Source organism: Leptinotarsa decemlineata, unplaced genomic scaffold (assembly GCF_025532065.1).
Source record: "Leptinotarsa decemlineata unplaced genomic scaffold, Ldec_3_MD MMD2_tig00000010_RagTag_RagTag, whole genome shotgun sequence".
In the NCBI taxonomy this organism is placed as follows: Eukaryota; Metazoa; Arthropoda; class Insecta; order Coleoptera; family Chrysomelidae; genus Leptinotarsa; species Leptinotarsa decemlineata.
In genome coordinates this window covers 10967173-10983154 of record NW_027412538.1, presented here as the reverse complement: position 1 = coordinate 10983154, position 15982 = coordinate 10967173, and the positions used below count along the sequence as shown (strand labels likewise).

General features: G+C 36.5%; 1 protein-coding gene across 1 annotated transcript in view; it reads right to left on the bottom strand.

The window, feature by feature from the left end:
* Positions 1-9391: 9391 nt before the first annotated feature.
* LOC111510185 (uncharacterized) overlaps positions 9392-15982 on the bottom strand; it is a 101323-nt gene continuing 94732 nt past the window's right edge. The window contains exon 5 of the mRNA XM_074171451.1: positions 9392-9916. Coding sequence (XP_074027552.1) covers positions 9789-9916 — 128 coding nt within the window. The 3' untranslated portion in view covers positions 9392-9788. The remainder of the gene's footprint in view (positions 9917-15982) is intronic.

Genomic DNA, 15982 nt, shown 5'->3' with positions numbered 1-15982 from the left:
TGTGGTGTTCAAGATTTCCAGATTTGGACCCCATGGATATTTCTGGTTGAGCATTCAGGAAACGTGACCAGTGCCAATGTACCAAAATATTTCTCCTGAAATTTCTAAACATAATTTTCAATTTTCTGAAGATTGAAAAATTCAAAGCTCTCATTATGAACGCGGGGAGACGCGTGAGGGCAGACGTCGTTGACGGTTGTGTTAGTTTTGCGAATTTCTTTCGATTCTCGAAGCTATTCGTTACTTAGTGCAGTTGGCATATTTTTTCAGTTAATGTATTTTTAACGTAAAAATTTGAATCAGTAGCTGTTGTCTTGAAATATGCAGGTAGGTTATTTGTATAGCGTAAATAAGCATCTAGAAAGGGAATCAAGAATTCACACCCCCAAAAAAAATATATTGTAATTTTTGGTTTGAAATGGTCTGTCACGAAACTTAATGTGACAAAACAAATTCTACGTGGGCGAAGCTGCGGGCAATAACTAGTAGTAAAATATATAGCAGTGGATATATGAACGGTTATGCATCTAACTTAAAAACATACTTGAATATTAGATCTAAATTGTTGTCTTACAGTTTCCTACATCAATAATTACATATTTGAACAATTGGTGATCATTTGATTTCAAATGATATATGACAATGGATTTCACTGGGCCAGTTTCTTGGTATATCTGGTAGATGTATTCGAATAGATCAGTTGAATAATAATTTTGAAAGAGGTGAATAGCAGGTTTGAAAAAAAATCTCTTTCAAGGATTCTCTGAGCTCCGTCTTTCGTAGAATACCAATTGACTGCAAAAATTTCTTACGTTCCAAATCATAATGTACTGTTGTGAATGGTCATTCAATTAGATTTTTGTTTCTGAATCAAATATAGAATGTTTTTCCCAACCATAAATGTGATGCAGATATTTTCTGTGAAAAATAAACAAAATGGTTCAATTGTGCATTCCACCATACATAGTCATAATAAAATCACACTTAATGTATGTACAATAAGAACACGTAAAATATTCATAATTTTGTCAAAAATTATGACTGAATTATGGATATTTCTTATATTCTCTAAGGATCATTCAAAAAACTGCAAACATTGGAATGTACCCTGCTAAAAGCGCCTGTTTCTGGTTCTCAATTAGAAATATATAGGTTTTTGTTGCTGAAAAAAAATCATGAGCTCCATATCCAGATTAAAATTCTACTGTGTTTTGTGTGTACACAATTCTTAAATCATATTATTTTATTTCACCCATTCATTCACAGGTACAGAACCCATTCTAGTCAATACAATTGAAAATACAAAATAAATGAAAGGCATTATGCAACAATACAAAAATACAATTGAAAAAACACGCAGAGAAAACAATATAAAATTAGTCAATGTTCGAAAAAACAACACAATAAAGGAACAAATAGATATATATGTGGAAATATATCACAGAGCTAATTTTGCATCCAAAAAACATTAGCAGAAACAACATTTTCCACCCTCTGAGACTGATAATATTGAAGAATATCTTCAAGTCTTTATTGTCCTTTCTGTTATGGAGCATTTGGAGATCCGTGAGAGAATGCAGTTATGGATATTTGTATATTTTAGGTTAGGTTAGGCAAGGTCAGAAGTGAGTGGACCTATTCGTCCCTCCACCGCAACCCGCAAAGGTTTATTGTGGCTCACACCTATTGAAACTCGACCAAATAAACTCAGCTTCTTGACGAAGCCGTCAGTTTATATGGTGACTGATCTTTCAGGTCGGATGGTAGAGGCGTGGTTGTACCAAACTCTAAAGCACGAAGTATATGCTCTGCTGTTCCATAATTTTCCAAACAGAGGCAACACATACTGTCTTCCGATAGTCCGCGTCTCTGTATATGATGATTCAGATCTGTGAGGAGGCATGTTAGAAAACCATTCCTGGAAGATTCTGCTGAAAGTCTTTAAATTTTCTTGCCATCCAGGTGTTCAATGTTTGTTTGGCAAAACCTAAAGCAATGCCAGTGACAGGTTCTGGTTCGATGAAGCTACTTCCAGCACCCTCCTTTGCAAGGGACTCAATAGCCTCATTGTCTTCCAGGCTAGTGTGGCCAAGAATCCAGACCATCCATCCTATCGAGAAGAGTCGTTTTTGGCAATTTACTACCAACTTTTTCTCAACAATGAGTTGAAAAAATCAGATATTGAAAAAAGTCATGAGTTGGCAGAGTCAAACTGAAACAATATCTAGCTCAAATCCAAATTGAAGAAGAAAATGCCAAAGAGAATCTCTAAACAACCCAGGAAGAAATTCGTAAACAACTGAGTGATTCTTAAAACACCGTTCTTGAACTATCAAAGCAAAAGGAACAACGCAATACTGAAATAGAATTACACACTTCAACTTCAAAAGAAATTGGTGAAAAGTTGGATAATGTTGCCAAACAACTAGAAGAAAAAGATACGATTTTGAAATCAAGTGAAAAAGAATACGAACTCGATATGAGACAGAAAGATGAAGAGCTTCAGGAACTTGTACATGATAGGGAGAATCTTGAGAAGACGTCGGAGATCCTGAGAACTGAGCTTGAGAAAAAAGTCAAGGCTGTCTCTAACTCAGAATATCAAATGAAGCGGATCTCTGAACAATCGAATAAAGATTCCATCAAAGTTCAAGAATTACAGAAGACTCTTGATGATGCATTATCAAAACTTGAAGAAGAGGAAGGAAAGCTTGATGTGCAAAACCAAGAGCTGGGTAAACTAAGAGAGGAATTGAAGAATGTTTCGTCGCAAGGAAAAATAACAAATGTAGTAGTGGAATCAACAGAACTAAACTCGACACATACTAAATCAAAGAATGATTACAAGCAGCTGCTGGAGAAGAAGTTATTGATCGAAGATCAAGTCGCATTCCTTGACTCCAACATAGTGGATATGCAGAAATAAATGAAGAGCAAAAAGCACGAATCGAAATTTTGGAGTTGGGATATAACTCTTCTGCTGCAGATGAACTCGCTCCACTTGGTTTCAAACCAAAATTCAGACAACCTGCGCCAAGAATGTACTGTGGTATCTGTGAGGAGCTTGATCTTCACGAAACTGAAGATTGTCCCACTCAAGGTGACGATGAAGTGATTAGTGATGTACACGTAGTTGAAGAACCAAAAGAAAAACCTCCGCCAAGGCCTTATTGTGACACGTGTGGTGTTTTGGGCAGGGTACAGAATATCATGCAGAGCATGAATATTGAGCGTTTCTTGTAAATACATTACATATTCATTTTAGAAACAAAATATGTTATTTCTTTAACGTTTTTGTTATATAGTGACTGTTTTCTGAAGAAAAATATATTTTACTGAAGCAATGAAGCTGCTTGCAATACCCTCCTTTGCAAGGGAGTCAGCAGCCTCATTGCTTTCCAGGTCAGTATGGCTGGGAATCCAGATCAGAGACAATCTGTTGAGTCTTCCTATCGTGGAGAGTCGTTTTCGGAAATTTGCTACCAATTCGGACATTGCTCGGTAGGAGCCAAGAGCTTCCAACGCCAGTTGACTGTCCGAGAAAATTTTCATTGACTTGTGTGTGAGGTTAGATTCTACCAATCTTTCCGCACACAATTCAATAGCATATATTTCCGCTTGAAATACAGTCGCATATATTCCTAGGCAGGTTGATATCTCTGGGTCTGCGACTAGAAAGATCTGCACCAGAACCGGAAGGTGTTTTTGGTCCATCTGTGAACCAACAACTATCTGCTCTTGAAATTTTCTTCTCCCGGAGGATCCAATACTCTCCACTAGTATATGTAGTCCTCAGGCGTAATTTTAGAAATAAATGCGACCAATCTTGGAAATTTCATCTGAACTTGTTCTAACATATAGATGTGGCTTGTATATAACGGGTTCCATACGGAGAGTACGTATTCATGATGAGTTTTTACCACAGAGTAATATAGAATTTTTAGTGATATCAGTGAGGTGCATCTAAGCATTTTGAGAGACTTTAAGAGTGGCTGATATGAAGGGCAAAAACAAAAATGAATGAACCGAAGTTAACTCAAGTCTTTCATTTCCGTAACATCATCAGGTGGGACTTGATTTGTGAAATAAGAAAATGCTGGAGGAATGTGTTTGCGGCTAAAGATTATACAATGACATGTTCAAGATTTAATTTATATCTGCTATTTTTATACTTGGGTTGAAAAATGTTTTGATATTTCTTCATTATGAATATTTTCTGTGATGAAATATAATGATCTCTTTCATTTCGATAACATACGAGATTATATTATTTTGAAAATTGTAAAAATTAGAAAAACTGTAGAAATCGGGCACGTGAATGATTTAGGCCGGCCCTGAGTTTGAATCCCTGAGCTCTGCTACCTTCACAATTTCACTTGAACTCATTACATGTCTACTCATTTATCGGTCTCTGGAAAAAATTTTTGGCTGCCTTTTTCTCCATATTTATACAGAAAAATATAGGATACGTTTGTATAAAGTTGGAGAAATGAAAAACCAAGAAAATATTTCTGTTAATTTCTTATTTTGTTGTCTTGCTTCTATTTTTCACCCCCAAAAATAATTTTGAGAGTTCAAAATTCCACAAGTACCTACGCTGTCAGTTTTTCTTGAAGATAATACAAATTTGTAGAATTTTCCATAGGGACTGAAAATGGGACTTAATATAATATGATTTTAATTGAATTCCAAATGAGAAGGAGCTCACAATTATTTTTTCTAACGTACATAATTTCAGTTGCTGTGGAAAGGCCATGAAAGCTCAAAATGAACAATTTCCTTACATTATTGTTATATAGCAAAATATATATTTAGGGCTGGTGATATAATCGACGAAATACTTCTCCATTCTGACTTTGTATCATAAATCATTCAAAAATTTTTTGTAGTCAATTGAAAAATCAAATTTGCATTCAATTAGTGCTGAAGTCGGAATTGAGAAGTCGGTCAACGATTACAAAACCCACCCACCAAGATTTATATTTAAATCTACCGGTAATATAACGGGTTATCATTGAGCACATTAAAAAATGAATACTTACAAGTATGAAAGCGTTGTATGCAATAATTTGAGCGAATGGAAAATATTTCGAAAATACAGAGTGGCGCTGTTACTCCAGATCACATCTAGACAAAAATTAACATAAAAAACAATATATTTTCACGGAAGCAATATCAACAAAGGACGTGTTCTAGAACTAAATCTCATCAAAGTTTTTCCCCTCTCGTTAAACTGAATATTGGTTATGGAATAAAATCTATTGGACCCCCCCAAAAAATGATTTTCATCATTCTGAAATCAAGACTTATTGAGGTACCTACGTGCAACAGTCAATCTAGGAAAAATATTTGAAGGAATTCATCAACTTCAAAGAAATCAGTTGATCAAGCCGCTAAATCATAAATGGACTGAGGGAATTACTCACAAATGCTTTGTACACCATCTACTTCATCTACATCACGGGGTACCACAAGGTTCAGTACCAGGCCCCACCCTATTCCTCCTTGCACATCAACTACTCAGAAACTATTGAAATGAAGAGTGAAGTCACTTTGCAGAATGCATTACAATATTATGGCTTGAAATCCATATTGTAGCCTCTCACAATGCCATTTGCTCAAGATTCCTGACGAAAATTTCAAATTTTACTACCACACTCCCTTGCTGCAAGAAAAACTCTCGTCTGAATGTTATGCATTCATTTGTGAAGATCCATTTGAGATATGGAATTGCTTTTAGTGTCGAACGAAACTTCGTCGTTGTATGCGATTTTCATGGAAGAAAAAGTTTGTTTTTTGGATGAAAATACATCAGAAATTTTCTCGCATGCCTTCATGTAACAATTTGAATCTCCTTATCCACCTCAATTGGAAATTTAGTAATGAGCAATGGTTCTAATGTATATAATCATTAGCAATGAACAATAATGAGTTCAGAGAGCTGTCAAAGGTTTTCTTTTTGATAGGCGCTATTATACTTTGCAAGATTTTCTGATGATAACTTCAACTAGGTGTCTGAACATATATGCGTATTTTCATATCAATATATTATACATATTAATATACTACTACTGGTGCTGGAATATGTTTAAATGTGTTTTATATTTCTTATCTTGATGTGTTTCTTATTGTCACTCATTAAACTCCTTCTTTGCAAATTTTGCTTTGTCAGTAAAAGTAGCCCTTCGGACAATGAAGCTTATTTTTTATCATTATAATATTACGATATTTATCGATTTATATATCTCTGTCTTAGTTTCAGTCATGATTTTTTTTTTATTTTCCAGAGAATTATGTAAATTATTATGGATTTCAAGGCATCTCCAATACTTTGCTTTTTTTTTTTGAAACTTCAGTTTTTTATTGATGAACGAATCAACTGTATTTTTCATGAAAAAAATTGAATATTCATTAAAACAGTTTGATGTAATTACAGTCTAATATGGTTAAATTCATGGGGTCTTTTACCCCGTGTGGTCACCTGGATCTACACTACAATAATAAGACCTATGTTGAAGTACGGAGCCATTGCATGGGGAACGGAAGTTCTACAAGCAACGTCCAACCAAAAATTATATCAAATACAGCGATTGGCTTGTTTAAACATCACAGGAGTCATGAGAACAACACCAACCGCAGCAATGGAATTGATTACTGGTCTGACCCCTCTGGACCTGTACGTTAAGGAGGTTACGTTAATGGCAATGCTACGATTGAGCAGGGCTGGTGTGAACCCTGAAGTAGGAATAGGTCAATTGAGGCTAAGTCTATGGCAAGAAGCGCTTACTGCACAACCTCTGCTGCAGGCAGCGAGTGATGCAATTGAACCCAGGTTTGTGTTTAATGAACCCTATAAAACAAAAATAAAACAGAACACAGGCAGGTGATACGAATGCAATACGCATATATACAGATAGTTCAAAATCTAAAGAAGGTTCAGGATGTGGAGTTTACTCCAGATCACTAAACATAAGGATTGAGTGTGGAATGGGAGAAATACCAGCGTGGTCCAAACAGACAACGTTGTTACCTAAGGGCTAGTATCACCAAGCTAGCCAAAGCCTCAGTAGATAATAACATTATCCTGAGGTGGGTTAAAGGGCACGACAGGAGTGAATGTAATCGCATTGCCGAACTCTTCAGCCAAGGAAGCGGCTGGACTAAGAATTTTAGGACCCAGTGTCACCTACGGCCTGATAACTTCGACAATTGCGGAACTAGCCAAACGTCACACCCATGCTCAGTCCCTAAAGAGATGGGATGGAATCAAAGGAAGCAGTCTTGCCAGGATTACCCTGGGCGATCCTGGGAAGCTAGGGCCGAAGAAATATCTGGCGATGGCCAGGAAAAACCTACGCTTAACAGTGGGAACTGGCCACTGTCAACTAAGGAAACACCTCCATATTTTGGGGCAGGTCGACACACATATGTGCATGATGTGTGAACAGATGAAACTGTCAGGCATGCCATATGCGAGTGTCCGAAGTTATCGTCAATAAGAAAGTGTGTGTTCGGCGAGTCTTGGCCTACACCTGCCGATATAAAGGAGGTGTCTTGTAGTCCACCTTCCTGGAAAGGACGGGATGGACGATGACCTAGGAGGACAACTCCTCGGGAGGATGTACAATGGGTCACATGTGGCTAAGTGCTGTGGGCCTGCAAACCCTCTCTACTCCACAGACACACAGAAGGTTTAATTCAGAAAACGGTAGGTTGGATTTGCATTTTTCAAAAGCCTATGAAACAAACTTTATATTCTTGGGAATGAAAGAAAGCAATCAATTTCAAAAAGGTAACTCTGTAAAGATGTGTAGGTCATCCAAAGAACTTACTTTCACAGTACAATATAGAATTTTCCAACATTAAATTATTAACTGTGATTAATTTTCTTTACTTTGAACAGATCCCTGATTAGGCTAGTTATTTGCATCGATTTTACTTTTGTCTGTTCTCATAAAAAAATATTTTATGATGATCTCATGCCACTTCAGGATATTTACTTATAGGTTATTTCTACCCTCACTACCACTGCCTTGTTGTATTTATTTACCATTTGATGTTTTTTTTCTATTGTACTCTTTGATTGCACATTTGAGGTAAATGATCATTATTATATAATTATTATTAGAGCTCTCCTCTGGATGTTATGCCATACGAGTAACTGCATTTGAGCTCGGATCTGCAGAAGCTAGAATGGTTTATCATTCCCTTTTTGAACCACACCTCCGTTATGGTATTTGCTTTTGGGGTGTATGTTCTACCACATGCCTTTAATCAGTATTACTAATACAAAAACGTGCAATACGATGCATATGCAAAGCCAAGCCTAGGGACCCTTGTCGACCTCTTTTTGCCTCTAACAAAATCCTAACTGTGGTCTCCCTATTTATATACGAGACAATCTGCCTTGTCTTCAAAAATAGGGTATTGTTTAACAACTTGGACGCGCCAATGTATCAAACCAGGCAAAGATTCAGCTTTAAATTACCGCTGCCTTCTTCGTCGCTAGTTAAAGATTCCATTATTTACAACGGTCTTAAAATGTTCAATCACCTTCCTCAAGCTATAAGAACCATAAATGACCTTAGAGCTCTTAAGAAAGAGTTGAAAGACTTGCTCTCTGGGAGACCTTATTATAGCTTAGCAGAATTCTATGATGATAATTTTAATTGAGAAGACTAACTGTAATATCCACGGTATTTTATTGATTTCATTTCATTCAATTTAGTTTAAATTGATTTATTTACATTTTGTTGACCATGTTCTTATATCCTGAACGTTTTTTATTATTTACATGTCTCTTTTCAGTTCATGTTATAACCTACTTTTAGTGATTTTACTTTTGTGATTTCATGTATATGTAATTTATATTTCGCACAAGGCTTTGTCAATAAGAATTTATTCTTCAGACAATAAAGTATATTAAAAAAAAATAGACAGATCAATTCTAAACTGTTGGGATTTTGAAGAGTACAAAAATATTGAAATAAGGTACTATTTCAGAAACAGTTTTTGAAATCGAAAGAAGGGTTTTAGCTTCAAATTTCAATTTGAAAAAATAAATCGCAGTATTTCACCACAACCCCACTCATTCAGCTCAAACTCTGCTTGTTACAATACTTGATTGACTTGATTTCTCCATGATCTCGAAATATTTAATGAATAACGTATTCCAAAAACACTTTATTGTGAGATTTTCACTAAATTGTTTTACAAAAACGCAACACGTGTTTCGCCATACAATGGCTTCATCTGGCGGAAAAGACACGCCAGATGAAGCCATTGTATGGCGAAACACGTGTTGCGTTTTTGTAAAACAATTTAGTGAAAATCTCACAATAAAGTGTTTTTGGAATACGTTAGTTATGGATTTTCATCAAGTATCGGCCGATTCCATCATATATTTAATGAATAGTCATTAATTGATCCATGTTTTTTATTTTGTTGAAAAAACAATTTTCAAATCCGCCAAGAATCTGTTCGGTTAGTAAAAATGAAAATTCATAATAGAAATCATTCCAAATTGACACACTCCACTAGTTTGTCGAGCATGAGTCCCAAATAATATCAAAAATATGCCATATTTCCGTTCCAGAACACTATAAAAGTACTATTCAATAATTCGATTGAAAAACAGCCCCACTCTGTACATGCAGTCACCTATAGATTTAAATATAAGTACAGCAGCACCTTTTCTACATAAAAAAGATTTAGAAAATAGAAACGGTCGTCCAACCATCTTGTAATTTCCTCAGGATAATCTATTCCGTTGCGTCACTGGGACTCTTTCACATCAAATGCGTTGCTAGAATTGACAATGAGAACAACGAAACGTTCACCAAACTCCTCCATGCAGTGGAGTTCGAGTTCATTTCGGAAATGGCTTCTCCCACAGGATCCGTCAGTACAATTTCAACTGAAACAAAATTAAATTGCATTTTATTTACAGGAAGAGGTGAATTTCTTTTGCGTAAAGTTCGATCGATATGGATTGGAAAATTGTTCTCTGATAACGATATATCAGACAGTTCGTATCTCTAATGAATAGTACAATACAGTGTGTAGCAACGAAAACTTAACAGAGCCGTTTTTGAATATAAAAAGTAAGATCTTCAAAAAAGCTCGGACACGTCGATTTTTAATTGAAGGGAGACACCTTTCAGACTAATCAGATTTTTTGTAGTACGCACCCCCTCGGAGGGGTGCGTCCGACGACCCTTATTTAGGTAGGGAAAGTAGGTCGAGTGTCACCTTGTTTCAAAGGTCTTTCGAATACCTTTACAACTCTTTTAAAAGAAAATTTTTGTAACGATTAGTTTTCGAGATAATTTGAAGTTAAAGTTGCCATGTTAATAATACATTAGGCAGACCACTCGGTAACTTGTATGCCTGAATAAAAAAAAATCCGAGCAGTTCTTCCTATCAGTTTTCTGTTGAATAAAATCTTCTTTTTTAAATCAATACCCACTCCTCTTCTTCCAGTTTTCATTAGTACATCGTTTGATTGTTTTGTTTGAACGGGTCGTGTATTGTTATTTGTTTAAAAATGCCTTATACTACTGCTGAAAGGGTTTCAGTTATTGCTTTATTTTTTGGCATGACCAAAATGCTAATAGGACATCAATTTTATTTAACGAGCAAAACCCTGGTAAACACCTAAGCAGAAATCACGCTCTGGATTTGGTCACAAAATTCAGGGAGACAGGTTCGGTTTTAAATAAGAAAAGAAATGTTCAGAGAAGGGTAGTGAATGACGATAATGCGATAGGAGTGATTGATCAAGTCATCGCCAATCCCAGGTTAAGTAGCAGAGGTTTATCAGCAATGGCCGGAATAAGCCATATGAGTGCATGGAGAATCCTTAAAAATCACAAATTCCATCCTTACAAAATTAAACTTGTTCATGAACTCAATGAGGATGATTTTGACCGAAGACAGGAGTTTTGTGAGGGCATGAGTGAGAGATTAATGCAAAATCCCGAGCTGCTTCATAACATCTGTTTTTCGGACGAAAGCTCATTTTATTTAAATGGTTGTGTGAACCGCCACAATTGCCGTTATACATACCCAACATCATTCATTGATGGAAATTTAACCGGTGATTCTTATTTACAACTTCTTGAAGAGGCATTACAACCTCGTATAGTTGAAATAATTGAACAGGATCCAAGATGTCAAGATGAATTTATCCATTTTCAACAAGACGGTGCACCACCCAATTATGCCCAGCAGGTTCGAAATTGTTTGAATAATAATTTTGAAGGACAATGGATGGGCAGAAGATGTCCAATTGAATGGCCAGCACGATCACCAGATTCAACACCACTGAATGCCGAGCTATAACTCCTGAGATGTTGAATAATGTAGGAACAAAATTCGACCAAAATCTTTATTGTTCAATTCTTTTTTCTTCAGTATCATATCTGTTTGGAAAAAATCTGTTTTTTCGTTAACCAGCTGTCGCACCCTTACGAACGACAACCCTCAGAAGTCGAAACTTGTGCGAGCTGAGGATTACCGAGGTATTACCTTTCAACGTGTGATTCCTAAGAAGGAAAATACCACTGACAAGTATTTACTACCTGTTTCAGAAATGTTTCATGGGATTTTTTCATGTAGGCAGTGAAGGTATGGTAATTGAGGATATTGAAATGGAATTTCGAGTTTTCATTCGATTTCTTAGATCATTATTTTGAAGACATCAAAACATGAAAAGAAATCTTCGAATTAGTAGAGTAGTCCACCAATTTCAAGACATTCATGGAAATTATTATCCATTGACCTCGAGTAAAATCAGTAAATATATCAAGATGGCTAAGGATTTCGCGGCTTTCCACGGATGACACCTTCGTCAACTAGATACATGGAACGGGCGCTCTAAACCTTTTTCTAGACCAGTTGAACGCTCAACACTCCAGCATCAAGTTCACCATTTAGACTGGAGAGGACCAGCGGATAGCATTCATAGAACGATGTCGTGCTAGACTGACCCACGAAGTGTTCCGAAAACCCACGCGCATAGATAGGAACCTGCACGCACTATCAAACCACCTTTGTATTCAAAAAAAGAAGAGTCATCTCTACTGTAACTGAACGGTCTCAAAGAATATGTGGACCAGAACATCTGGAGGAAGAACTGAAATATCTTCAAGTGACCTTGTGTGTACTCGAGATCAACAAGGCCATGAAACTGAAGAGTTTCACGGTTCAAAACGGTGAGGAGGCTCAGAAGCTATGAATCCCTAGAGTCACAGACGGAATTGGAAAACTCTTAGGCAAACACAACATTGAAACGGTTTTCAAACCCACCAAGAAGATACAACAAAGCCCCAGACAAAAGGGACCCGCTATCAGCAGCAGTGGTATATCGCATACCGTGCACTTGTGGGAAGGTAGGCATACATCGGAACCACTAAAAAATGGGAACAAGGGGAACAAGAGGAATGAACTGCAGACTAGGCCATATGGACAAGTCGGCTGTGGCATAACACGCACTCACTGAAGGAAACCACAGTATTCTGTTTGGAAACACGGAACCCATCGCCCCCATCTAGGGATACCATAGACGACAGGTACGGAATGCAATAAAGATCCACAAACACGTGGATATTTTCACAGAGATCAAGAACCTGTGAACCACAACTGAACATGGAATCCCTTTCTAGGAATTTCAAGAATAACAAACATCATGACGGCAGGTAGAAAAGAGTCAACGAATTTTATTGACACTGGAGATGACTGATGCAGTTGTAGTTGGAACGTTTGAAGATTGTAACCGAAGAAGACCACGGCATAACCCGAAAACCAACCAAAACAATGTTATCGACAATTTGCCTAATCCAGGTACATGAATTAGCACATCAAACTACTTGAATCAACATGAAATATGCTCTACAATGTAATCGGAGATGACATGTATGAACCTCTGAAGAAGCTAATCACTTGCACCTGCGACACGTCAAAAAAACATAAAAAATCGACAGCTTTCAAACTCGAATGAAAATAGGAAAATATTGACACTGAAAATATCAAGGTGCCTCTGTCATGAAAGGAATCAATGAACCAGATTCTCACCTTGTAACTGTATCATAATGCTCTAGGCCAGTGGTCGCCAACCTCTTCAATGTGTTGAGCTACTTTGTTAATTTTGGAATAAATAGCGAGCTACCCACACGGAAGCCACGTAACGCAACGTAAATGAAATAAGCCACAGTTAATTTATCATTATATGTATTTATTTTACTATTTAACTGGTAATACATGATACATAGGTACTAATAATAAACTAATAACAAAATAACTAATATTACTAGTACGTACTTGTTCATAGCTACATTCCTACCTATCAAACGAAGGTGTTTGAAAAATAAACACAAACTTTTATCCAGCCACAACGGTATGTCACGTATGATTTAAAAATAGTTAATAATGACAACAAAAAAGTAACGCACTATCATGAACATAAACATTGAAAAATAAAAAAGCACGTTCAATGAGAAGGCTGACACTCAGACTCATCGATAATTTTTTTAATGTTTGCAGTATAATTTGATACAGCCATTCGGATACAATTGTCCAAATGTTCATCTGTGAGTCGATTACGATATTTGTTCTTAATAAACTTCATATTGGAAAAAGAAGCTTCACACAAATAGGTTGAACTGAATAATGCTTTCACTTTCAAGGCAACACGGCATAGAACTGAATATTTGTCTTTACTTACAATAGGCCAGATACATTCAGTACTTGAGACTAACGATTTTAAGGCTAAATCATTTTGAAACTCAATGACTTCCGTTTCTGTTGCAGCGATGTCTTCGCCAAAGTTCTGCATAACACAAGTTGCAAACTGTTGGATATCAATTTCCATAAAGGGTGAGACAACAAACTGCGCTACTAAAGCCATTTCATTGAAATCGTTAAAACGATTTTTGAAGTTATTCTTCAGGGTAGAAATTATTTCTACATGATATTTGTTGTCATAGGGTTCTAATGGATTTTGAGATATTTTTTCTGGAAGAATAGAAAAATGCTTGGCATCGCTGTTAATTAGGTTTTGTTCCCAAAACTCCAGCTTTTTGATAAATGCTTTTATATCAGAAATCATTTCCGCTAGTTCTCTGTCTCTCCCCTGAAGCTGCAAATTAAGTTCGTTTAATTTCTCTGTAATGTCCACGAGAAAACCAAAATCTGTAAGCCAGATTGAATTTTCTAGTTCCGGAGTTGGTTCATCGCGTTGTTTGAAAAATTGAACTATGCCAGATAGGACATCATTAAAACGTTTCCTCATCTGTCCTCTACTTAACCATCGGACTTCAGAGTGAAGGAGTAGGTCCCTGTATTGACAGTCAAATTCATCGGCCAAGGTTCTGAATAATCTTCTTTGTAACGCTTGAGCTCTAATCTTGTTCACAATTTTTACCACCAGTTTCATAACGTTGTTTAGTTTCAGGAAATTTCCACATAATGCTTGCTGATGGATAATGCAGTGATAACAGAAATTGCGGAAAAGTTTCATCTTTACGACATAACGCCACCAGACCCTTATCACAACCCACCATAGCTGGAGCGCCATCGGTTGTCAAACCTTCCATTTTCGATATTGGAATTTTCTCGGAAGAAATAATATTTTTTAAATGAGAAAACAACTCATGTCCAGTAGTGTGTCCTTTCAGTGGAATGAACTTTAAAAGATCTTCTCTAATCGTAAAATCAGTAAAAATCATCCTGACGAACACGGCCATCTGGGCAGTGTCAACGACATCTGTTGATTCATCCAGTTGAAGTGAAAAATAAACACAGTTATCTAAGTCAGTTCTTAACTGTAAAAAAATATCATTGCTCATTACTTCTACACGTCTCATCACTGTATTAGCAGAAAGTTGCATAAGTTGCAAAAATAGCTGAAACTATTTCGTCTTTATTTCTAAAGTTGGCAAATAACGAATCAGCAGCTTCTAAAAAAGCCTGTTTTATCATTTCCCCGTCTTCATAAGGTTTCTTTTTTTGTGCAATTTACTGGGACACACGGTACGATGCTTCAGTTGCAGCCTTATTTTTGTCGACTGTTCTTAAAGATATTGATTGTTGCCCAATTAACTGCTTTTATAACTGTTTCAGTTTCTCCTTTCTGGCGGCAAAATGTAGTGGGAATGATTTTTCAAAATTAGAATGTACAGTTTTATGATGTCTCTCAATATTTCCTTTTTTAGCAACGGAGACCGAAGTATTACATAACGAACACACATTTTCATCTTTAACTTCTGTAAAAAAGTATTGTTCTTCCCATTCCGAATGAAAGTGGTATGTCTTTACCTTCAACAACAAAAATAATATTATGGCATAATATTATTTTTGTTGTTCTCTACTAACCCAACCGCTGGATGTTGGTTACGCGTTCAGTTTTAAACTAAGCGCAATGTCGCCGCGCCGTGCGTATTTATCCCGTTCAAAGCAATCCAGATCGTTCTCGAACACTAACGCGCTGGTCCGGCTGGTCGGTTCTAGCCGATTCTAGCTTGATGGCGTCAGCGGCAGATAGCTCACCGCAACATTGCCGCTGTTTATGTTTAATATTATGACAATTAGATTTTTTTGAGTAATTTTCGTAAGCTTCTCTGATTTTTGCAGTTTGCATTTTTTAAATTAGAATCGTTGTGAGAGCTACCAGAACTGGCGACCACTGGTCTATGCTATCATGTATAATTTGATTTCAATTTCATCTGGGGCATCTGGATGATTCAGGCCGGCCCTGATGTCAAATCCCTGATCTCTTGCTACCTCCACAATTTCACTAGAACTCATTACAAACTTATTTATTGATTTCTGGGAAAAATGTTTCTTGGCTTTCTCCTTCTTTATATTCACACAAAACAATTTTGAGAACTTCTGTTTTGAGACGGAAGAGTTGAAATCCCTAAAGCTCTTTCACCAAAAACTAATCTACTAATGAAAACACATCTTCCATTCTATATTTATTTGA